The 27,280-nt window shown below is 36.1% G+C and overlaps 1 protein-coding gene across 1 annotated transcript; it reads left to right on the top strand.

Moving 5' to 3' along the window:
* Positions 1–17,385: 17,385 nt before the first annotated feature.
* On the top strand, positions 17,386–18,049 carry LOC150028028 (uncharacterized). The gene is made up of 2 exons (XM_090301013.1): positions 17,386–17,685; positions 17,840–18,049. Exons 1-2 carry the CDS (start codon positions 17,386–17,388, stop codon positions 18,047–18,049), a joined length of 510 nt encoding a protein of 169 aa, XP_090157139.1.
* The last annotated feature ends 9,231 nt before the right edge of the window (positions 18,050–27,280 follow it).

A 27,280-nucleotide genomic window follows, 5' to 3' on the forward strand; every position in this document is an offset into this window, starting at 1 on the left:
AATCCAGAATGAGTTGTTATCTTTAGGATGAAATGCAAATTCAATAGAAGATTTGAGAGAGATATGATGAAAAGGATTAAAGGAGAATAAGAGATATATTTATTAATGATTTGTAAAGATAAGTGTGATCTTAAATTCTCAATGTAATGCAACATTTCATAGTAATTATGATGCAAGAAGAAGAAAAAGTTTCAAAGTGTGATTTGAGTTTTGAATGTAATATTAATTTTTTTTTGTTTTTATTAGTATAAATCTCATTACTTTCTATTAGTAAAAAACACTATCTCTCCTTTAGTTAAGTGTGTCTGTGAAAAATGGATGTGTAGTGTTGATGGTCTGGTACTTAAATTAAGGGATGAGAAATTGGTGACCGATTAAGAATTTAATTAGTAGAGTTGCCAATAAAAAAGTTTAAGTATAACGAAATTGGTAGTAAACATCATAACCTATTGTGAGAGTTTTCGGGATATATCTTTATAATTTTCAGGACAAGCAATTTATTTTTGATTGGAATAATATTTTCTTGCGACTTACAATAACTTTCCTCAACTTAAAAACTCGATATTTGTGAGCTTTGGGAAGTGAAATTGAGAAAATGGAAGCTAAGCTAATCAGTGTGCCATGTGTGTTTAGGCTATAGATACATTTTAAATAAATAAAAATATTATAAATATATTATAGACGTTGATATTTAATCTTTTAGAATTTTTATTTCTCTAAAATTTTATTATCCTTGAAATTCTCTATAAAAATAAAACATAATGAGGGAGTTATTGTATTGACAAATACAATTTAGAGAAAGTAGTAACATTTGATATGGTTTGGCGAATCTTAACAGAAAAGAAAACAGTTATATGTGTTTGATCCACCTAATAAAAAAGAAAAAAATGGAAATATTACTTTAAGTGCGTTAGAGAGAGACAGTAGCCTTGACTTAAAAAGAAAAAACAAATGATTTTGAGTAAACTTAGTCCACTTTAAAGAAAAATGTTAAAAAATATTATTTATTTGAGTAAGTTTGATTCATGCTAATATGACTGAAAAAAAAATTTATAATTCAGAGTTCCTTATAGATTTTTAAAAGAAATAAATTTCAATTCGAAATGTATTTCCAATTCAATTGTAAAATTCAAATCAAAATCCAAATAACAACAACAATATTTTAAATTAAATTTAATTCAACAAATCCAAAATTAATTGACAACAATAATATTTAAAAAATAAAATTAATACAAATAATTCAAATCCAACTGAGAGAAACAATATTTGAAAACTAAAAATGACCTCAAAACACGGACTAAGAAAATAAAGAGTCTAACATAAAATTATAGATCTTTACAAAATTTAATATGAAATTACCAATGAAAAAATCAAACAATTACCAAGAACACTTAACTACCACAATTCTAATACAAACTTTTGGTGCGGTTAGTTTTATTCTACTTATTTCTGTAGTTGGTTTGAGTATGTTTTACTTTAGTTTGTGAAGCCTTGGTCGATGCAGATTATACGCTGATTGAAATTGGGTTTGTTAGTTTTTTCCTTTCAAACATGGGATGGATGGTGATGGAACCACTCATTGAAATAACCAACTTTGCTTCCTTTTCCAATTTTTATAGGTTCGTTTGGATCCTTGATTTGAGTAGGCATGAATTTCCAATTACAATGAAGACACGCAATTTTTAATCAATATATTATAAGTCTTAATAATTTGATTCTGCTTTAACAATTAACCATATTCATAAATGTTAAACTTCTTTGTAATACAAATTTTGGAAATTACTCAAAGAACATGCTAAGAGGAAGCACTAACAGATTGAAAAAGAGATCGAAGAAGATTTATAGCTGTTCTCGCTGGTTGACTTCCTCGTCGGTTGACCGATGAACACACATCTCTCAACGTCTCTCTTAGCTGCTTCGAGTATGACTCTGTTGAGATAGAGAGTGTCATACCTGTTGATTCCACTCTGACGCTTAAGTCAGTAAGGACTCACAAAGCAACAATAAAACTCAGTTTAGTGTGCAAAAACAGCGTGTCTTCATCTAGGATTTTAGACCCCTTTTATAACCGCACATGCACCAGTTTTACTTAAGAAAAACAAATCTTAACTGAAAATATAACACATCATCTTTTAGCAATAATAGAAAACTACCTGCCATGTGCACCAATGATCTTTAGGTGCTAAATTACAAGTCATATTCTATTATTTATGCACCTTCCTATCTTTTAGGATTAATAGCATCTATCAACAAGTATTTTACATGTAACATACATAATAATAACAAACATGCGAGCAACCATATTTATTCATCTTTAAGTACATGCAACTTGAATTTAAATCACAACACATCATTAGAAGTGTAGGCCCATTAACCGCACATGCCCAATACCGCACCCTTGACACCGGGCTCATGGTCGAGCTGACCTCTATCCTACCCGAGAACCAAGTAGTAGCTAGCTCAGGATGAGCTCCTGTCTGCTACAATAGGCTTTGTGGATTAGGGTCGTAAGGCTATGCATTCATCTCCCATTACTTTTAAACTTTTAACCATGTTCAAATCATTCTGCACATAGCTTTGTCTTTAGATATGACTGTGAAAGTATATCTTTTAAGTTTTATTTTATGGGGGATTAGGGTTGGTGGTTTCAATCTTTAATGAGAATGAAGTTAGAAAGTTATACTTAAAACCTAAGTTGATTTGTGTTTTTTTTTTGTATGCAGGCTATAAACCTTTCTTCTGTTACGACATTTTTGCTGGAATCATATCCATCTCCGACAATATCTGATGGTAGAGAGAGTATGATTTCTGATCAGACCTTCAAGCTTTTCTTATTAAAGATACTATTTTCTTTATTAAATTTTATTGACAAATATCATATTTCTTCTCTTTAAAAGAAGGAAAAATGTATTGTTAATTTGGTGAGAGTATTTCTAAATTTCGATTAGGCAAGGTATTTCCTTCTAGAAGCATGTCCTTAAGCAATTGAAGCAATTCTGTAAAACTTTTGTCGGTCCATCCATTCATTGCCTTCAAATTCATCAACCTTAACACTGCTGATAATCGTGTGAAGTTAGTTGAACTAGGATACAAAGGAGTCTTTGCATTATTAGACATATTTTCGAAAACTGCATTAGCAAAAGATTATGCTCCCACATCACGAATCATGTCTTCTAATCTATCGTCCACTAAGAAATCAACTTCCTCTGAAGCTCCGCGCAAAGTTGGCAAGTCTAATAATTCACCATGTCACGTCCATGTTGTATAATTTTTCAAAAATCCATCACACAAAAAATGTTCTCTAATTTCGGAAACAATCAATATCCTTCCATTCAAACAATTGACACAAGGACACCTTATTCTTACTCCATTATTACAACTAACGGCATTATGTTCTGCGAACTGTATGAATTCTTCCACCCCTTTTTCATAAGCATCACTTATCCGTGGTGTATTAATCCAACTCCGATCCATAGAACTGCTAAACTAAGAACCAGTGCGGACACAAAACCAATGCGTTCAATATGTAATCATTAAAAAAATAAATTAAAATTGCTGAAGGTCGGACATCTCCGGACTCAGAACCAGTGTGTTCAATATGTCAAAACAGTATATAATCATTAAAAAATAAATCAAAACTGCCGAAGGTCAGACACCCCAGGACTCAGAATCAATTCATTCAATATATAGAAACAATATCTACTCATTAAAAACTAAATTCGGATTGTCGAAGGTCGGACACCCTCGGACTCAGACTCAGTGTGTTTAATATATAAAATCAATATCTAGTTCAAAACAAACACTTTCAAAATATAGTTAATAATATTTCATATATAATTAAATAATAAATAAAATTATACTAACCTCAAAAGTGAACGAAGCTGAAAAAAAACTCACGTGTACGAGCGGGAACTTTGTCAACGAACGGGGCAGTAGAAGACGGTGCTGGAGCGGTGTGGCAGGCGTGCGGTCGCGGTGGCGTAAAACGGTGGCGCGGCGAGACCTCGTAGGGGTGGTCGCGCGGAGGCGTAGGGGTGGTCGCGCGGAGGCACGGGGGCGGTTGCACGGGGGCAGTTGTAGGGACGCGAGAGCAGTCGCGGGGCGGTTGCAGGGACGCGGCGCAAAGCAGTCGCGATGGTGGTCGGGGTCGCGCAGAGGTGGGTTCGTGCAGGGGCAGCGCTGGCAGGCGGGGCGACAAATATGTGAGAAAGAAGAAAAGGGAGTTGTGTGAAAGAAGAGTGAAAATGAAGAGGGAGGCAAAGTGTTGCTGTTGGAAAAACTAAAAAACACCACTTTAAATGACGATTATGTGCAAACCATCGTGGAATCTATGCTTTTAACGACGATTCTAGTGAGAACCGTCGTGGAATCCTCACGCTTCCATTGAACCGTCGATAAAAGTGCAAAAACAATTCAAAAAAAATTACGGAATTGCCACCGCCTCGCTTATTACGATGGTTGTTTCCAAACCGTCTTTATAGGGTGTCGTTAATGAAGTATTTTGTACTAGTGGTTGGAGTATGAACGGACTGGAAGAGAAGACTTGAAGGATTCGATAGGAAATATTTGGTCCTAGGTACTCTTCTAAGAACATTTTAGCGTCCACCGTGGGGCCGAAAGAAAGCTTATCGAAGGAACCGCATGGTATTCACAAGGAGTATGACGGGAAACGCGCGATAGGACAACGAGGAGCAGCCAATAGACCCAATGACCCTGATACTGGATATGGAGAAAGAGTTCGAGAACATGAAACAAAAGAACACAGAAGAAATAGAGGCTTTGAAGGCCTAAAATCAATTGATGAGGAAGAGATTGGAATTGGGACATACTCCAATCGTTCACGAAAATATGGACAATCATGATCAATCCGATAACAAAACCCATATGGAGGAAAGTGGTTCACGCCTGAACCAAACCGCCTATGTAGTTTCTGGAGGAATGGCCGCCGTGTTGTCCCGAAAGCACCACTTCGTTGTGGCAATCATGGCGGTATCCTTATCTGTCGGATGGAATGGACCGACGATCAACAAGTATGACGGTAGCTCCGATCCAAACGAACACATAGATGCCTACGTGAGCAGGATTTTTCCCACCTCCTTGAAGGGGATGACATTGAGTTGGTTCACGCGACTACCGCCACTCTCGATTGACTGTTTCGACACCTTAATGGTCAAATTCTCGACTCAACTCACCACAAGTAAGCCTCATCACCACACCTCCCTAACCCTGGTCAATATTCAGCAAGAAAGGGCTGAAACCCTTCGGTCATTCATGGATTGATTTGGGAGGGTGGCCCACAATATTCGATTTGAGCCCGAAGAAGCGTTGCATCATCTAGTAACCTCCCTTAAGCCAGAGCCCTTTTCGGATAGTCTTTGCAAAAAACGGCAACAAGTATGGATGAGCTAATATAGAGGGCCACTAAGTTCATGCAGTTAGAAGAAATGCGAGAATTTAAGACGAAACTAATTAACGGACACCATCGAAAGCTGCAAGGCGAAAAAAGAAGCATATGGAGGAGTGTGGTCGCCCAGGTAATTAAAGGAGTTCCCGAAGCCTCTTAGATTCTCGCATTATACCCCGCTGATCGTGGGAAGGGCGAAAATATTGGAAGAAGTCCTGAATGCTGATCTTATACCACCGTATAAGCGGATACCGACACCCCCAACGCTGATCAAAATCGTCATTGTCGGTATCATTGGAACTTCGGCCACACCAGGGTATCATATTCGTGGGTAATATCTGTAATATTGAATTTACCTACAAATTCAAATTCGTGGATAATGTTCATAGGTAGTGTTGAATTCACCTATGGATTCAGATTCGTAGCTAAAAATTCGTCGATCAATATGATTTGTTTTGTAGTGTTAATTTTAAATGATTTCATTATATAAATAATTATGCGTATTGTAAATTGTAGGATATTAATTACTATATATGCAATAGTTAATAAATGTAATAAAATTATTATTTAGTATTTATATTAATTCTACATTAATAAAGTGGATAACATTAATTATTCTCTCTTGTTTCTTTTTAGTAGTTATTTAAGGATTTTTTTTAACTAAACCAAGGAAAATATTTAATTTTGTATATTCTTGATACAATTTTAAGTGAGTTACATATTATACTTCTTTTTGTAGTCTTTATGGGTTAGAGGAAGAGACTTGTCGTCATTTGTTTTTTGAATGCATAATAGCTTAGTTTGTATGGAGTATTTGCTTTGCTTGGTTTGGTGTGACGTCAATGAGTCACAATGATCCACTGTTAATTTTTTTTCAGTTTAGGTTGTGCAATGCCCCAGATTCTGTTAATGATGTTTGGGGAGCAATTTTGATTGTTGTAATTAGCGAGATGTGGAAGCACAGGAATAATGTCATTTTCAAAGGAGGGGTGGTTGACTGTTTAGAATTGTTTGTTATGATTCAATTAAAGGTTTGGTCTTAGATTACCTCAAAGTCACATTCTGGTTATATCTCTTACTCTGATTGATGTATTAGTCCTTTGGTTTATATGAGGTTGGTTAAGTAATGTAATTTAGTCAACTTGTACTAGAGTTGGATTTGTGAGGGTTGACAAGATCTTTATAAGGGTTGGACCACCTCTGAAGTCGTTCTTATTTAATTTATTGTTTATTACTGATAAAAAAACTTCTTCTTTTTTCTTATTTTATTGTACATTTATGTATTATTACATTTCTCTTTCTATTATTAAAACTATTTTCTTTCTCCGTGCACTAGTGCAAAAAAGAAGAAAAGGATACTCTTTATTTAGTGCGGCTTTTGCGCTATCCACTTTCTTAAAAAACGCGGTGGCATTTTTGAAATTATTTTGATTTACGAATGCGGCTATTTGTATAGTCGCACTTGTAAATCAAAGAGTTTTGATTTACGAATGTGGCTATTTATATAGTCGCACTAGTAAATCAAAGCGCTTGATTTACGAATGCGGCTATTTGTATAGCCGCACTTGTAAATCAAAGCGTTTTGATTTACAAATGCGGTTTTACCTTTAGCCGCATTAGTAAATCCTTTTTTACCCTAAATTTCGAACCGCGCCACTCACAATTTCATATTTTCTTTCTCGTCTTTGCCTTTGTTTCGTGTTCGCACTCTGAGTTCGTCTCCTTCTGCTGCATCTGCATTCCATTTGTGTCAATGTAAGTTTCTTGAGCTCTCTTTCTTCCTCTTCATCTTCACAAATATATGCATAAATGTTTTCGTTTTTCTTATATATGTTTTTTTCCTTGCATTGGTGGTCTTGAAGCACTATTTCATTGGCTGACATTCGTTTTTCTTACATTGTTTGGTTTCTTACATTGCTCAATACTCTTTCATTGTCTTTGTGGGTTCTTGTGAGTTTTTTGGTTTGCTACGTCGTTGCTTCCCTATCTGCCGTCGTTGCTGACACTCCCGTGCCACTCTTCATCAACGTTGCCTTCACACAAGATTGACGATGTTTTAAAATTTTTAATTTTTTTTAATGATTTGACATATACAAGTGCGGCTAAAACAAATAGCCGCATTTGTATTTCTTGATTTACAACTGCGTGTTGATCAAATACGACTATAAAGTCGCATTTATAAATTCGAAATAACCGCACTTGTTTTATGTTTTTGCAGTGGTGTTATTTAAATTAATGGTATGATTAAAAGAAAATATAATATTATCTTGAAATTTAAAAAAGGATAGATAAAAAAGCAATTTTCTTTTGTTAAAGTACCGACGATTTAAAAGAACCTATATAGGAAGATTGTATAAAATTTAATAAACATAATAAATGACGATTTAACAATAAATACATACAACGCAGATTCATAGAGTTATCAACTAAAGTGTCAAAGGATGATTTAATAATAATAATAATAATTGTTTCATTTAAAATAATACTAAAAATATTTAATTCATTTCAATCCCTTTTATTTGACCTACTCATCACTCTGCATCTATATATAATGAAGATTTATAGAGTTCTCAATGAAGGTGTCAAATAGCCAGCAACAATATGCATAGATGAAGATGACACAAAGAAAAATACATTTTTCTACGAATGGTGATATTGATCACAAAATCAAATTAAGGAAATACCAAAGGTATTTCATTTCTAGTTAATCTCATTCAAAATTATTTTGTTAGTCTCTACATATATTTTTGGTTTTCTCTTAGATTTTCTCGCTTTATATAATCAGTTATTAAACCAAAAGGCATTTGTTTTACAGAACACAAGTTTTTAGCGATATATAAAGTATGGCTACTATTTTACAATATTTATTTACCTATTTAATAAAAAAATATGTAAGTGGTGACTATTCTCATAGTACATGTCAATCTTGTTCATTATTTTGCAAATTTGTCATGATTGTAGGAACGACAAAGAAAAGAGATGAGCATGTCAAGTCTGTAGATGCTAATGAACCCTAAAGAGATATGATAATTTTCAATGCAACATGAAGGATCTCACCAGATTCGCAAAGAATTGTTTGTAGAATCTAGACAAAGGAATGCTGAATGTGCTGCTTTTATCTTTAGGATGACATGTGGGTTCAAAGGAGATTGAAGAGAAAAGAAGGTGAAAGAAGCTTTTGGCAAATTGGCAATATTTATGAGGTTGTTAGATGTATGTGTTTTACTGTTTATGGTGTTGAAGTATCACCACCCATTTCAGATTTAGACCTTAACTGCAATGGACTGTCAAAAAACCTAACCAGCCTCCCATAGTAAGAGCTTTCCATGCATTGGTGAAGGACATTATTCTTAGCAAAGTATCTGTCTTACAATCTGCAAAAATTACTTTACATCTAGGTTTGTCAACTTGATACATTTATCTTAACGTTTGAGTGCACGTGATACGGCTTAAGCACCAATCAAGAAAAAATAACCTTTAAAAATTGGTTGATATCCATGACCAATGTTTTTATATGTAACATCATAAAGATTTGTTGTTCACCTGATATCATATTTTTAAAGATAACAATGTTTCTCATGATCCAAATGTTTCATATTTCTAAAGATAACATTGTTTCTCATAGTCCAAATGTTACAAACCGTAACAATTCATATAATTTTTAAAACATTGTTTCTCTCTTTATAAAATCCCACAAAATAAAAACCACAAAAATTTAACTTAGCTATGTTGTGTTGTGGTGTACTTCAAAAATCTCAATCAGTTAGCAATCATATTCTATTTTAATTGTTTCATTACATGTAAGAAATAAATTATTAGTATATTGAATCTTCCTATCACACATGACACAATTTAATTTTTTGCAAATGGATGTTTCTATATAATAAACTTTGTATTGTTGCAATTTTATCCAGAAACACTTTCCAACTAAAAACTATGGCTCATGGTAGAGCTCAAGACTCTCATAGTTTGATATAAATTTCTTTTTCATCTCCTATTTAGTTGTAAAATTGTTATGTATACAGATTTAATTGTATATTGTCCCGAATCATATCTTCTCCATACCCATTCGCCTATTCTTTCACAGTGTAATTGGATACCGCCCATCTCGCTTAACATTTCTTCAAGTATGATATTTTTCCCAAACAAACTAAGTCTCCTCCAAATGTGTGTTTTTCTTAAAGTATATTAATAATACAATAACGTTTGTAAAATTATTATTATCATTCCTTTCTTTTACTAGCTTCTCTGAATGGGTAAAAAAAACCTCAGGCGAATTTTATCAAAGCATAGATAATGTGTTTTTCTTTTCATTTGTACATTTATTAATATTTTTTAAATGCACTAGAAAAATCTGTTGCATGTTTCGAACAAAGAAGAGTTAATAATAATTTTTGGTAGAATTATTATACCATTTCATATACTCATTAGTGTTATAACTCCTTTAGTATACATCTGTGTTTAAAATCTAAGATAGAGTATCTTACTTCTACTAGATTTCATATCAAAATAAAATTTAAGATATACAAATTATTACTTTTTGATGTGATATCTTTATTGTAAAATAGTTATCAAACATCGTATGTGTGACCAAGCTAATAGTCATCGTACTAATCACACCTTCAACATTAACGACTAGGTATGAGTTCACCTCCAACCATACCGTCAACAGTTTGTGGAGTGCAAGTGCCAAAAACTCAACCCACATTACTCAGGGCCATGCGAAATCCTTTTCCATATAGGCGTCGCCAATTATGAACTCCACTTACCCACCACCTCACGAATCCACCCCATTTTCCATGTTTCACTGCTTTGCATCGTTAGAGAACTAAAAACCTCAACTCAACTCACCGAACCCAACCCCACTACAAATTCTAACTCAGAACAACACTCTGAACCTCACTTAACTCCCTCACCTAACACTTTGAAGACATCGCCCAACTTAGTCACACAAAACACGCCACGTCATGGAGGATTCAAAAGTTAAAGCTAAGTAAACAAGGTTAAAAATCTAAGACTAGAATTTTAAAACATGCAATAGGAAATCCTTATCATTAATTCAAGAATGGAACAAACAATTGAACCAATTAAGAACAAAAAAATATTGATATAAAAATATCTTAAACTCAAGTGAAGATGGACAAGATGGAAACTAAGACAAGAAGAGAAAAAATTATCTCTTGAAGACCTCCTTCAAGAATACTCCCATTTTTAAGTGAATTTGGAAATGATGAACTTGCATAAAAGTTTGTCTTCTTATTTTTCAAAGTCACTTAAAAATGGAAGTATTCTTCTCATAGGTTCTCCACCAAGGAGCATTCCTTGGAAGTTGATACATCTCAATTTTCTCTTTTGAAGCTTGGGGAAACGTTTGAAGTTCTTTTCAATCTCCTGTTGATGCTTGAAGGGTGCTTCAATCAATGTGATTTCGATGATGGATCTTTATGGGTGTATGATGATAACATGACCCTAATGGTCAAAATATTGAGTACAAGAATCCACTAATAGTTTAAATCAAGATTATTAAGATATCACTCAAGTGGTGAAAAATAAAGGGAGGTTCATCCATCATTGTTGTGATAATGCTTTTGCAAACAACTATCTTGACACTAGTGAGTTAAGGTTTGTAAAATAATTATATCATGTGAATGATATTGTGTGAATATTAACTAACCCTAATATACGATTTTATGGCATGTTTTCTTTTATGATCATACTTAGTACGAGAGTAAATAATATTGCAAGTTAAGAAAAAAGTTATGCACAAGATGTGTGTGCGAACGTGTGTAGGGATAACAAATGAACTTGTTCTCTTTATTCTCCAGTCACATACCTATCCCAATACTTCTTTCTATGATTATTTGACTTTTAATTGTTATTTGATTCTTTCAATAAATATTTATGTAATTATAATTCATTTTTTCATATTTGATATTGGAGAAAAGAAGATGTTTATCTTTTTTACATTAAATACTTGATAATATCATGTTTTCTTTGGTGCGATTTTTATTTTTTATGAAAAAAATATTTAGTTAATATTTGGAACAACAAGGAACACAAATTTAACAATTTTCCTATGGGATGAATAGAGCAAAAACATTATACGTATTGGGTAAGGAGGGAATGTAGATGGATTTTTACCTTAGGGATTAAACCCACTCATCTCACCTCATTCATGTTCATTAAAAAAAATCATTAAATAAAAACTAATATTAATTTAGAGATCGAAATAATTAGTTACTATTTGATTATATTAGAAACTATTTTATAAATTAAAAAAATTATTGGTATCTAAAGTAGTTTCTATTATTAATAAAAATTTATAAAATAATTTCTAAATTGGTATTTAACCATTAGCTACTTACTACTTTATATTCTAAATTAGTCTCTATTAGTCTTTTAAAAACCAATTTAAAATCTAAAATATTAGTGCTAAAACTTAAATAGCTAATTTAGAAACCATTTTATAAATATTTATTAATAATAGAAACCACTTTAGATATGAATAATGTTTTAGTCTCTAAATTATTATTAACTTGGTTAATATAATGACTAATTATTTTTTGTCTCTATATTTGGTTACTATTTAATGATTTTCTTGTAGTGGTTCCTATGCGTGCTTGTTGAGAGAAAGAAAAAGAGAGATATTTTGGAGATGTGACTAGTCAAGTTTTATAATATTAATTATATAATGCACTAAATTAATGAATATATTAATATTTTACACAAATAATTAAATGAATAAATAAATAAATCTATGTTACATTAATATATGTATTGATCTATTTTATGATATAACATAAATAATATAATGCATATATTAATTTATTACATTAATGACATTAACTAATAATTAAATGCTTACATTAATTAATATTCTTATTTTAAATCTATTTAAATAATCAATTTAAAATGAGTTAAAAAAATTAATATTAATCTTTTTCCATTGATCTACTCATCTTTTTTTCGTCTATATAAAGCGGGGATTCATATAGTTTTCTCATTAATGTTGTCGAATTTTAATCTACGACAAAAGTGATTTTATAACTATTTGAACATTTAGAGTTTAGATAAATAGCGAGCAGCATGGACGAAGATGAAAACGGCGAAGACGTACATAAACTTTTCGAAAGAGTGATGAGATTTATCTCAAAATCAAATCAAGGAAAATTGTCAAAGGTATTCTATATATAAGGATTTGATTAGTTAAATCCAAAGTTTTTCTTGTTGTTTTTCCTCTTAGTTATTTAACTTAAATAATATTTCGTTTGTAGGACATTGGATTTTTTAGTGATACATACATTTTGTTTGTAGAACTTACCCTTTCATAGTCTCTAAAACTTCTTCTGCATAACTTTACCAACTTCATGGAAAATGGGTTTGTGTGTAGGATGAAGCAATATGGTAACAACCGTCTAAAGCCTCGATTTCATTATGTTCCCTGGTGGCCTCATCAAAATCTGGTACCCATGCTTTGCCAACTTTCACAAATTAGCCTTTCATAGTCTCTGAAGCTTCTTCTTCTGCATAACTTTACCAGCTTCATTCTCAGCTTAAATAATAGATGGTAAAAGGAATCCAAAATGAGTTGTTATCTTTAGGATGAATGCAAATTTAATAGAAGATTTGAGAGTTATGATGAAAAGGATTAAAGGAGAATAAGAGAAACATTTATTGATGATTTGTAAAGGTAAGTGTGATCTTAAATTCTCAATGTAACGCAACATTTCATAGTAATTATGATGCAAGAAGAAGAAAAAGTTTCAAAGTGTAATTTGAGTTTTGAATGTAATATTAATTGTTTTTGTTTTTGTTAGTATAAATCTCGTTATTTTCAATCTTTAAGAAACACTCTCTCTCCCTTAGTTAAGTGTGTTTGTGAATAATGAATGTGTAGTGTTGATGGTCTGGTACTTAAATTAAGGGAATGGGAAATGGGTGACCGATTAAGAATTTAATTAGTAGAGTGGCCCAGAAGGAAGTTTAAATATAACGAAATTGGTAGTAATCATATTATCATAACCCATTGTGAGAGTTTTCGGGATATATCTTTATAATTTTCAGGACAAGCAATTTATTTTTTATTCGAATAACATTTTCTTGCAACTTACAATAACTTTCCTCAACTCACAAACTTGATATTTGTGAGCTTTGGGAAGTGGAATTGAGAAAATGGAAGCTAAACTAAGCAGGTGTGCCATGTGTGTTTCTGCTATAGACACATTTTAAATAAATAAAAAGATTGTAAATATATTACAGATGGTGATATTTAATTTTTTTAGAACTTTTATTTCTCTAAAATTTTATTATCTTTGAAATTCTCTATAAAAATAAAACATAATGAAGAAGTTATTGTATTAACAAATATAATTTAGAGAAAGTAGTAACATGAATTCAATATAAATCAATCATATAATTTATTAGATTAGTTCAATAAAGTAAACATATAATAAAGTAGCATATTAGACTCGGTCAAGAAATGACTAAAAAAAAAAAAAAACTAATACTATTGCATAACTTCTGTACAAAGAAAAAAACCACGCTAAAAAGGTTGGAAGTTATAATTTATCATTGAGACGTTAATAGTGTCGGCTACATACAATAAAAAAAAATATATAAATAAAATTTTTAGAATAAATTTTAAAAACACATGTTATTAAAAAAAATAAAAATAAAAGTTTGTGTCAGATCAAATCTACACTCATTTGAAAAAATATATTAATTCATTTGAGATGGTTTGGTGAATCTTAACAGAAAAGAAAACAGTTATATGTGAGCTTCATCTACCTAATAAAAAAATACTAAAAAAATTATAATAGAAAACAATTTTAGAGACAAAAAAATAATTAGTTTTTATATAATGATTAAATTAAAAACTATTTTAGAGATTAAAAAAAATTAGTTTCTAAATAATTGATAGTTAAAATCTAATTAAATATCAATTTAAAAACTATTTAATAATAATAAAAACTAATTTAAAAAAAAAATTAGTTTCTAAAATAATCTCTAATTTAGTTACTATAGCAACTAATTACTTTTTATTTCTAAAATTAGTTTTTATTCCATAATTTTCTTGTAATGAAATAACAAAATAAAATTATTACTTTGAGGAAGTAACCTTAACTTAAAAGAAAAAATAAATGATTTTGAGTAAACCTAGTCCACTTTAAAGAAAAATGTTAAAAAATATTATTTATTTAAATAAGTTTGATCCATGCTAATATAATTGAAAAAATATATATAATTTAGAGTTTCTTATAGATTTTTAAAGGAAATAAAATTCAATTTGAAATGTATTTCCATTTCAATTGTAAAATTCAAATCAAAATCCAAATATCAACAATAATATTTTAAAACTAAATTCAATTCAACAAATCCAAAATTAATTGACAACAACAACATTTAAAAAATAAAATTAATAGAAATAATTCAAACCCAACTGAGAGAAACAATATTTGAAAACTAAAATCACCTCAAAACACGGACTAACAAAATAAAGAGTCTAACATAAAATTATACATTTTCACAAAATTTTTAATATGAAATTACCGATAAAAAAATTAAATAATTAATAAAATCAATAGCGTTAGTTATTAATTCAGATTTTATTATTCTTAAATTATTTACGGTTAATATTGCATTAATAACTAACGCTATCAAGAGATGAATGACAAGACGTTTGAGGTGATAGAAGGAGCAACAACAAGTGAGGCTTAGATCATTTTTTGTCAACCAATTATAAAGGTGATGACAACATCAAGAGAGTGCGTTTTCAAACCCAAAGATGTCAATATGAACGGTTGCAGATGGAAACCACAGAGACTGTTGATGTCTATATAAATAAAGTTCTTGCCTTGACAAATCAGATGAAGAGCAATGGTGAAACACATTCAGAGCAGGCAAAGGTGGAGAAGATTTTGAGGTCTTTAACTCCCAGATTTGAACATGTTGCCGCAATTGAAGAGGTCAATGACATTTGAACAATGATAGTAAGGTTATTGTCTGGTTCCTACGAGTGCATGAGCAACGGATAAATGGCATTAAGATTGAAAAACCAATTGACAAGGCTTTACAAGCACAAACCTCAATTGGTAGCTCCTATCATAAACACGGTAGTTCACGAGGCAAAGGACGGGGACATGGTGATAGCTATTCTAGCAAAGGTCGTGGTGGCCAAAATCATGGAGGCGCTGAGCAAAACAGCATTGGTTCCAATCACAATCCAAGTTCAAATAACTCTTGGCGCGGAGGACATGATAGCGGAGGACGAGGAGGCATGTATAATAAATCAAATGTGGAGTGTTATAACTGCCATAAACGCGGCCATCATGCAAATGAGTGCAGATCAAAAGGTGATAATCATGCTGCCAATTGTGCTAAAGAAGATAGTAATCACGAACAAGATGAAGAGAATCATGTAATACTAATGACAATCACATCAAATGAAACTCCAAACAATTAGACTTGGAATTGGATATAGGTTGCACGAATCATTTGTGTGGTCAGAAGGAGCTATTTGCATATTCGGATGATTCATTTCGCACAAAAGTGAAATTCGGTGATGGCAGGTTCGTTCCTGTGATTGGAAAAGGGTGCATTCTTATCACATTGAAGAATGGTGATCACAGGTACATCTATGATGTTTTCTATGTACCTAATATGGAAAGTAATCTATTGAGTATGGGACAGCTGACCGAAAAGGGTTACGTGATGCACATAGTTAAAAATAAATTCTCAATTTTTGATAAAAAAGGTAATTTTATTCTTAAAACATTTTTATCAAAAAATCGCATGTTTCTAGTAGATTTTCATATGGATGATTTCAAGTGTTTGAATGCAATAGTAAATAATGAATCGTGGTTGTGGCATTTACGCTTTGGGCACTTAAATTTTCAGAGTTTGGAAAATCTCTCCAAACGAAATTTAGTGAATCGCTTACCCCATATTCATCACCCTGATCAATTGTGTGAGACTTGCATTTTTGGAAAGAATCACAGGATACTATTTGTTAAGGAGCCTTGGGGTGCGAAATTTATTTTGGAGCTTGTTCATATAGATGTTTGTGGCCCGATGAACATGTCATCAATTGGAGGTAATAAATATTTTTTATCCTTTATTGATGATTTTTCAATTTATCTATTGAAAAGCAAGGATGAGGTATTCCATTGCTTTAAAATATTTATAGCATTTGTTGAAAGACAGAGTGACAGACTAATTAAGATGGTGCGTAGTGATGGAGGGGGTGAGTACAAGTCTAATGAGTTCAAGAGGCAATGTGAAGAACTTGGGTTGCAACATAACATAACTTGTCCCTACACACCTCAACACAACGAAGTTGCCGAGAGAAAGAATAGAACAATCATGGACATGGCGAGGAGCATGCTTACAACGAAAGGTATGGAAAATTATTTTTGGGCTGAGGCCGTAACATGTGTGGTATATTTGATAAACAGATCACCCACTCGGAGTGTTCCTAACACAACTCTGATTGAGGCATGGAGTGGATTCAAACCCAATGTGCAGCACTTGAAGGTATTTGGGTCAATTAGTTATGCTCATGTCCCCAAGCAAGATCGAAGTTGGATGATAAGGCAGTGAAGACCATTTTCATTGGATATAAGCATGGGGGATACAAACTGTACAATCCAATGACAAAGAATGTGATTATCAGTCATAATCTTACATTTGCCTAAGATGAGGAATGGCAATGGAATGCAACAACTGAAATGGATTCGACAAAACGATATATTTACGTTTTGGACGATGATATGGAAGATGGAGTCACTCTTGAAGCACCTGCAGTTCAACCTGAAGTTGTAATTCAATCTGAAGTTGCACCTCCAATTGCAACTATGATGGAGCGACCAAGAAGGCAGCAACGACAACCTGTACACTTTCAAGATTGCAAAGTAAATCTTGATGATGAAATTGATGACAATGGAGATTTGGTTCACTTTGCTTTTCTTGCAGATTCAGAACCCATGAGACTTGCAGATGCCATTCAACACCCCAAATGGCAAGAGGCTGTGAATGGAGAATTGATGGGGATTGAGAAAAACAATACATGGCAGCTCACTGATCTTCCAAAAGGACACAAAGCAATTGTTGTGAAGTGGGTGTACAAGATTAAAGTGAAAGCAAATGGTGAGATTGATAGATACAAGGCAAGGTTGGTGGCAAAGGGATTCGACCAAAAAAAAGACTATGATTACGAAGAAATATTTTTCTCATGTAGCTGGAATGGAAACAGTGAGATTAATCATTGCTTTAGCTACACAAAGGCAATGTAAAATTCACCAAATGAACGTCAAGTCTTTGTTTCTAAACGACCGACTTGATGAAGAGGTTTATGTAAAACAGTCGTCGGGTTTAATACAATTTGAAAAAGAGGAAAAGGTGTACAGACTAACTAAAGATTTATATGGTCTTAAACAGGCACCAAGAGCTTGGAACAAAATGATTGATTCATTTCTTTACGCCACTGGATTCAAAAAATGTGCATCAGATCATGGTCTTTATGTAAAGACTAATGATTATGGAGATTTGCTAATTTTATGTCTTTATGTTTTTAAGTCATTGAAGATCAATGCTTTCATCAAGTTAAGAGATTTGTTGGGCATGAAGGTTATTCCAAATCAAAATTAAGGGAGAATGTTGGTTATTAATTCAGATTTTATTAACCTTAAATTATTTATCGTTAATATTGCATTAATGATCACTTTAAAGAACTATTAGTATTCATATTTTATAGCTTTCCGTATTTATAATTTTATTATATATATATTATTGAAGTAAATCAAAATGAATCGGAGAGAAAAGTTATTAAGTTACACATCAATTGTCACGAGTATGTTAATATTTATGAGTATTAAAATCGAAGACGAGATTAAAATATCCATTACTATCTTTATTAAGAAACTATAAAATGGAAATGACAACTTTGCTGCCTCCAGTGTACACACTACAAATAAACCAGTTTTTATTCTATATAAATATCATATAAAATGAGTTCAAGGATACCCATCCAAATACTGAAAAAGTAAAAGGTAACGAAAAACAAATACTCAAGTTTAAGAGAAATATGGTGCACTGGTTTGTTTTCCCTCTTCATACTACGTAGAAAAGAATTTCCCATCATCACCATCCTAAAAATTGCATACCATTTTTTAAGATTCCAATGATAATATCTGCATATTTTAAGTATTAAAAATTGTGTTCCTTTTTTAAGTTTAATTTAATATTTTTCTAAATATGAAGAAATATAATAAAAAGTTCATTTAAAAAAATATTTATAATTTTTTTTATTTCTACATAAAATAAATGTGTGTATACATATATAAATTAATTAAAGATTGCATAAAAAGTAATAGGATCAATGTAATTGGAGAAATTATATGATGTATTATATTAGATATCAGTGACATGTGGTGTACGCCAAACTTGCCAAATCAAAGAAGTATAATATTTTTTACACATAAAACCTAAGTAGGATTAGTTTTTAGATATACCTTATAAGGAAACATTATATTTATCACATTTAAATTTTTCATCCAGATTACAGTTCATTTATTTGGGTTTATGAGATATGACCAATGAATACTATCCAAACTGCATATGAAAAAACAAAGTTTGAGACCTTAAGAGAAACCAAATACTTATATGGGTTTTGTGCAAAAAGTATATACTTAGTTCTTTGTGTAAAATAATCAAGTTAGGATTCCAACTGCTTTCAATAATCTGTGGAAATGTTATTCAAAACTATAAATTAGATGAAGATTAAGGCTAATTTAACCAAAACAGAAATAAATATCTGGCATAGGTTAAACCATTCAAGTCTCCATTTATTATAAAACAGATGTTATAAACACCATAATCATATACTTGGACCAAATAACTACAGTTCTCGTACAGACCAACCAAAATTTCTAGTAGTTCATCGCAAACCACAATTAAAATAATCAAAATCTGCATACAGAATAATCAAAATAGAAAAAATTTAAAATCTTCTTACAGACAGTGTTAAAAAAGTTTGAAATGGTAGGATCCAACCTTTTCTAATACCCGCGTGTTAGAATAGAGGGGACTGAATTGTTTGCAAAAGATAAAACTGAAATTAGATTAAAAACTTAATAAAATCAACTAATTGATTTATTCGTTCAACCGATTATAAAAAGCACAACAAACATATATTCAAAATATAAACTAATTGTTATGTGGATTTAATCGATTGATTTAAATGCATAACATTTTTAAAGCAACATATAAAACAGATACCAGAGAGAGATAGAGAAATTGTAGAGGGGATTTATACTAATTCACTCTTACACCAAGAGCTACATCCAATCCTCAACAAAACCACTGAGGATTCACTAAACTAAATACAAACGTTTACAAAAGAAACAATCAAGAGTGTTGATATTGAATCCTACAAGAACACACACACTCTTAACCACACAACAGAAATTGAAAAACCATATTCTAATCTACAACAACAAAATACAATGAAAGAATAAAGGTTTGAATACACTTGGACTTTTATAGATGAAGCACAACGTAAATGTAAACCCAGAGGACATTAGTTCAAGAATGATCTAAGAAGCAAACTCAATCTTCAAGAATGATTTTGTTCCGGCCGGTTGACCTGGGTCGTCTTTATGAGTGGCTTGTCCCCACGAGCTAGAGCACCTTCGTTCTGCCTTGTCTACGAGTACCTGAAAAAGAAGAACAAAGGGGCGCCCTCGCGGCCGTTTGCACTCCGACGATCAAGTCAGCTAGCGAGAAACACCAAAGTGACTAGAGACTGTATGATTATCTCAATGACTGGAACTGTGTTGCCCTAATTGCCTTGTGCTCACAGCTGGGTGTGCCGTCAAGAACAACTAGGGTTTAGTGCTCTGTATAACTATGAAAGCGTCTATATGAGAACTGGGTGAAAACCCGTGTAACTGTGAAAGCGTACCTTACTAGGGCTCTTCGCGCCCTTTATATAGGTGAAAACTAGGGTTTACCTATGCGTTGCTTGCTATTATCTAGGGTTCCTTGGAGAAGGTCCTTGCGCCGCTATCTTTAGGATCTTAGCGTATCCGGCCCATGGACTTCCCTTATCTGGAGTGCAATGTATAACCTTGCGGCCACTTGGGCTTTAACTTAAGCGCTGTATCTCTCGCGCCCTCATACTCCGTGGGTGTCCTAACTAATCACACGTCATGCATGCAGCCTTCCCTGGATATCTTTAATGAGCACGAGGGTCCCACAGTGCCGCCACCCAACTTTAGGGCGATGTCTTACTTTGGGGCGATGTCTACACTCGGCGACGTCTTACTTCTGCGCGATGCTTCTCTTGGGCGATGGGCGATGATCCATCTTGGCGGTGACATATCTCGGCGATAACCGATTATTTATACTGCAGAACGCCGCTTCTACATACGGCAACTACGTTGACTTCTTGACCACCTACCTTTCTCTTGTCCACGTCATCACACCTGATGACCTGGTCGGTACAGATTTCAAAACATTTTTTTGTTTTCTTTTCTTATAAAATTTGTTGTTTGAAATTATCGTATTACATCCTTATATAAGGTAATCATGATAGCAATTTTTTTATCATTTATTGAAAAATGTGTATCAATTATAATCTGATTGGTTAATACAACAAAAATTTGTTAAACATAATAAATTGTTTTTTTTTAAATAAGTGATTGTTTTCTTTTAATAAAAGAAATCAACAAATTTTAAACGGATTCTTTTGTCGAAATAACTAGTTGATTTCACTTAACAAAAAAGACAAAATAGAAAACATTTTTTTTTAAATCTTTAAAAAAACTTTAAGTATAGTTGAAACCTGAATAGAAATAATTTTAACTAATTAAAAAATAATCAACTAATTAAAAAAATACACATATTTAGAAAACAAAACTTTTCAAGAAGATAGATTATGAAGTGACTTGGATCATAATGTGATCCTGCCTGTTGACCAAAACGTTGGAACTTGCCTTGTCAATGGATCGACGTGTGCACCGCTTCAACCTCCGTCCTTCGTCACGATCCACCTCAAGAACCTGCAAAAGAACAGAGCGGCGCCGCTGCGGCCGATCGCACTCCAACGCCCAAGTCAGTGACTGAACCACCAAATACTTCAAGAGCAAACACTCAAGAACTCTCAAGGAACCGTGCAATGTTCTCCCTCACAGTATGCTCAAGAACTCGCAAGCGTAAAGAATACAATCTGAACGTGCGTACCTCGAAAGTTCGTTGGGAAACCCTTTTATACCTGGTCACTTTCTCTCTCCTGGCAGTTACGCAGCTGGACACGTGGCTCGCATCCAGTCGTACACGTGCCATCATCTGGAGCCTCCTTGACTTGGGCGCTGCTTCTGACTCTCTTTTGGCTAAGTTACTTATGCATGGTACTGCCCAGTGCATAGCTAACTTGGGAGTGCGATCTCTACTGGAATTGGCGAGTTAGGGTGCCTTCGTACACCTTCCCTGTGGTCTCGCCGACCGCCTTCATAATCTGCACCACCTTCATCTTTGGCGATGTGCTTACTCTGGCGATCTCCAATCACTTGGTCGCCTGAGTTTACATCTGGCGACTTCATCTTTAACCCGGTGATCGCCGGTTCTGGTATGCTGGAGATCGGAGAACGCCAATCTTAATAACTGGCGACTTCACGAGCCCCCCGACTTCTTTCCCTTATGCCAACCTGGCGTCTTGTCAACACGCCGATACTGTAGCTTGATGCCACGTCATCACTTCCGACTACCAGGGCGGTACACAAGCCCCCCAGTCTTAAGCGAAGACTTGTCCAGCGAAAAGACTAAAAGAGTCACGTCATCTACGTGGCACTGGCGCAGAATTCCAAGCGGTTGTACTTTCTGCTCCTCTGACGCCTCACCAAACATTTCCCCATCGCTCGACACGTGGCTTCATCAACGGTTACCTTCAGTTAACGTTTGCGCTTCCCAAACCCATTTCGAAAAACCCTTAAACCCGTTTCGTTTCACTGTTCCATCACTTTCTTCGTATTCTCAAACGCTCCAACTCTCTTCTGCAAAAAAACTCTCAACATTCTTCAACTTCCTGAATCACCAACTTCTTCCATCACTCTTCCGATCATCAAAAGGTACCTCCTTTCCTTCTTTTGCTGGTTTTTCCTGCATTTTAACCGATTCGCATCATCCTTTAACTGTCTGGTGCATACGTTGTGGGTTGTTTTTTCCATTTCTCCTTTCTCGTAACTTAGGGCTCCGTCAACGTCACAACGAACCTACGTTCGTTCGTTTTTCACCCTTCTTCCACGATCGAGTCAGCCTCTGCGAACCCTGATCATTTTTCCTTTTCTTTTTCCTCTGCAGCTTCCGCAATGACTCGCTCAAAGATCACTCCAAACCTTCCTCCTTCATCACGAAACCCCTCCTCACAAGCAAATGACCCACCGCGAGCACGTGGTGCTTCGTCTTCTCAGGCTGAGAGGCCTGCACCCTCCCGCCCCAACTTGGCTTAGGCCACTCCACCCGTTGTCGGAGGAGCCTCTGTTCCCTCCCCAGACTTCAAAAAACTGTACCCCTGGGCCACCTCAACTTTGTTGAGGGAGACGTCTTCTGTAAATTCTGCTGGGGCAGTTCTGCGACTAAAGAAAGGGGACGAGCCTCACCAATCATTCCATAAGGAGCACGACGAACAGATGACGGTGCTACCTTGCCCCCCCGACCTGCCAGTTTGCGCCGACGACAAGGGGAACAACGGTGGACCCTTCTGCTTCGTTTACACAACCTTGTTCAAGAAGGTGAAACTTAGGTTTCCCTTCACTCGCTTCGAGAGGGAGCTTCTTACCGAGCTCAACATCGCCGCCGCCCAGCTCCATCCCAACAGCTGGGCGTCCGTGCGGGCGTTCCAAGTCATGTGCGACCACCTGGGGTTGCCAGCACCAGTAGATGTCTTCTTATTTCTTTTTGAAGCCAAGCACCCAGGAGATCGCCTGTGGGTAAGCTTAAACGGGATTGCTGGGAGGTCGATCCTCTCTATCTTCCAGCAATCCTACAAAGACTGGAAAGGCAAATTCGTCCAGGTGCGCCCCAACGAGAAGGACGCTTCGTTGCTCGACGGTTTCCCCTTGTATTGGGTAAACAAGGGAAACAAAGAGTCCAAGAATAGCTTCAGGAGGCCAAGAAGTCCTGATAGCATGGGTGCCTTGGACAGAGACCTCTGCTTTTTCTGGAAGAGCGTGGCAGATGCCAACATCACCTTCCTCACCACCACGCTCATTTGCTTCGAATTCTTCGAGGACCAACTCGAAATTCGCATAGGTTAGAACGTCTAAGTCTTTATTCTAACCTTACCTCTGTTAACTATTTCTGGGCGTCTTGTGCGTTGTGCGCAAGACTTTGGTTTTATCTTTCTGCACCATTTATCTGCTTTGCTGCATACTACCTTATGCATTTATTTTTCTCTCTAAGCTAACCCATGCATTTTTGCTCTATGCAGATAATATGTTGGGCCAGGGCAAGCTCGCTGAACTGAGGGCGCTCGCCCGAACCCACGGGTTGGCATCGGGTTCACAAACCGTGCCAAACTCGGTGGTGGAGATCGCCGCCGCACAGGGCCGATCGCCACGCAAAGGCCCAACCCCTCCCGATGTCCAACCCGCCAACCAACGCAAAAAGCTTGTCCTCAGGAAACCTAAGAGGAAAGCCCCCCAAGTAGTCCACGAGGAGGAGGAGGAAGACGACGAGGCAACTGAAGATGGCCTTGTCACGAAGAGGAAGAGGGTGGCACCTTCTTCACCACGTGCTCCACCCCCTCTTCCAACATCAACACCGCCATCCACGCCTGCTCCACCTCCAACATTGCCTCCTCCGCCAGCTCCTGCCTCACCAGTCCAAGCAATTCCATTGGCATCTGCGCCACCTGCGGTTGAGGCCCCCGAGCCAAACTTCATGGAGGACCCCCCGAGCGCCTCCACGCCTTGTGCAACAGTTGGAGGGGGTCCTCCTTCAAATGCCTCAGCCGCAGACGTTGCTCCAATCGGGGATGAGGTTGCCCATAACTCTCCAATTCTGATTACTGAATCCTCGACGTCGCCACCACGCCAAGAAGCACCTGCTGAGCAACCAACTAAAGAAGGTGGCGGCGAGAGTCAACAACAAACCCACCCGGTGCCTCCACCAGCAAGCCTCTCTCTCGAGGTCACGAGGATGTGGGAGCCTTTCTCGGCCAAACTGAAGATGATGGTAGAGGACTTCCCCACCATTATATCTAGAGCTGTGGAGAGCTCCACCAGGAAGCTCCAGGATGACCTCTTCAACCTTCGAACTGAGAATAGCACTATGAAGGTTGAGGTGGAGAAGTTATCCTTCAATCTGACACTCGCGGAGATTGAACATTCCCGAGTAGAAGATGCAATGAGCACCGAGCTCAGGGTGGCGCGCAAGGAGGCCACCGATCTCCGCCATAAGGTACAACTCTTGGCTCAAGAGAAAATTGAGCTGGAAAGCAAGATTGTACCTTATCGCGTCAAAGTGGCTGACCTGGAGGCCTTAATCAAAGCTGACGCCACCAAGGTGAAGAAACTGGAGCAAAGGTCAGCCGATCGGGAGGTCTTTCTGGGGGCGGTGGAAAAAGAAAGGGACGACACCATGGCAAAACTTGCTGAAGCCAACACAGAGAAGGGGAAAATCGCTGCTGAATTGGGCCAGGTGCAGGCTGAATCCAAGAAGGTTGCTGAAGACCTTCTTCAAGCTCTAGAAACCATCGAAAAACTCAAGAAGCAAGCTGAAGAGCTGGAGCAGCAGAACAAGGGGCTGAAGGAACAAACTGAAGAACTCAAGAAACAGATTGAAGAACTTAATCTGAGTTCTGCCCAAATTCTGGCTGCTGGATTCGAGGCCGCACGGGAACAGTTCGCCTGCTTGTTCCCTGATCTGGATCTTAGCATGGTGTCCCTTAACAACGAGGTGGTGGATGGGAAGGTGGTTCCCGCTGAAGACTGATCAATTTCCTCCATCCACTACCTTTATGCTTTCTCTTTGTATGTAATTGCAATAAACTTTTTTCTTTTTCTGTATATGTGCCCCGAACTGATATTTACTTAATGACAAGACCTTTGTATTTCTTTTTGTAACTTCTTGGTCTGCTTTAACTTTCCTTGCGTGATTTACTTCAGAGAAATGACTTAGTAATTTCGTAAGCGCAATCATATACTTAACTGCTTCGAACCACTTCAACTTCAAATAACAACCACTTTAACAACTTGTAATCTCAATGCAATGAACTTCAGCGTAAAACCATTCTTCAAACGACGAACTTTAACTCAACTACTGGCTTAAAACATCGCTTCACCCGATCTGCTTCATCAAAAACGGGTCTTTAACTTTCTCGCCACTGCTTGAACTTTTTCTGGTCGCCAAAGACTCACTTGGCGATATCAGCTTCTTTCTGGCTTCCTGCCTTGGCCATTGTTCTTTTATCTGGGGGTAGAGGCGCCTTTCGGATCCTTCTCTACCTCCTTGAGCTTCAGAACAAGAGACCGGGTGGCTAGGCGCTCTCTTCGAACCTACCTTAGCCACCTTCCAAACTTCTTCCGCCCTCTACACCATACCTGAACTCGTTCGAGACGAGAAGGATTTTCTCTTGCCTGAACTCGCTCATAGGCGAGAAGGTCTTTTAACTCGCCTGAACTCGCTCATAGGCGAGAAGGTCTTTAAACTCGCCTGAACTCGCTCATAGGCGAGGAGGTCTTTAAATCGTGCCTCTACATTGCCCCAGGGGTTACATCTCCTCCCCCCCAGAAACACTGAGGACTTTTCACTGGTGCCTCTACATTGCCCCAGGGGTTACATCTTCTCGCCCCCAGGAACACTGAGGACCTTTTCACTGGTGCCTCTACATTGCCCCAGGGGTTACATCTTCTCGCCCCCAGAAACACTGAGGACTTTTCACTCTTCCTCGCCTGCACTCGCTCGACGGCGAGGAGGTCTTTATCTCGCCTCAGAACGCGCGAGGGCGTTGAGGTCTTTTAACTGGTGCCTCCGATCGCCGAAAGACGATGAGGACTTTAACTTTAACTGGTGCCTCCGATCGCCGAAAGACGATGAGGACTTAAAACTTTAAGTGACGCCTCCGATCGCCGAAAGACGATGAGGACTTAAGCTTTAACTGATGCCTCCGATCGCCGAAAGACGATGAGGACTTAAAACCTTTTAGAAAGCATGCAATATATCTTTAACTCGCCTTAAGTCACATATAAGTGACAAGGTCTTTCTTCAAAACTTTCTGAAAACAACAGGCATGCAATCTGAAACAACTTAAACTTTTGAAAACTTCTCTTTATTGGGTGGCCTCGTTAAAAACCCTCCTTAGGGAAAAAAGAGTGCCCCCTTCAAACTGTTTTAACAGAGACATTGTAATGTAACTTCGTGTTTATCTTTACTTACAAAGTTCTCAACTATAATATAACTTGAGGTGCGTGGCGTTCCAAGTGTGAGGAATCGCCCCTCCTTCCAATGTCTCTAAGCGGTAGGCGCCGTTCCCGAGCGCCTCGGTTATTCTGAACGGTCCCGTCCACTTGGGCGACAGTTTATTCTCCATCTCGTACTGGTGGGCTTTCCTCATCACCAAGTCGCCTTCTCTGAACTGTCTCGGCATCACCTTTGAGTTATATCTTCGTTCAATCCTTCTCTTTACCGCTTCAGCCTTCAATCTCGCCTCTTCCCTGACCTCATCCAGTAGATCCAGGTTCAACCTTCTTTCCTCATTCGAGTCTTCCTCTACAAAGTTCTGGAATCTCGGCGAGCTCTCCTGGATCTCCACTGGAATCATTGCATCACACCCATAGACCAAGCTGAACGGGGTCTCATGGGTTCCTGACTGCTCGGTGG

Source organism: Phaseolus vulgaris, chromosome 4, assembly GCF_051622355.1.
Source record: "Phaseolus vulgaris cultivar YP4 chromosome 4, ASM5162235v1, whole genome shotgun sequence".
Lineage (NCBI taxonomy): Eukaryota > Viridiplantae > Streptophyta > Magnoliopsida > Fabales > Fabaceae > Phaseolus > Phaseolus vulgaris.

Bases quoted from the DNA above. Each gene is read 5' to 3' on its own strand.
- LOC150028028 (XM_090301013.1), top strand. From the start codon at position 17,386: ATGAGACTTGCAGATGCCATTCAACACCCCAAATGGCAAGAGGCTGTG. The intron at 17,686-17,839 runs GCAATGTAAAAT...GGTCTTAAACAG, and splicing joins ATTGCTTTAGCTACACAAAG to GCACCAAGAGCTTGGAACAA.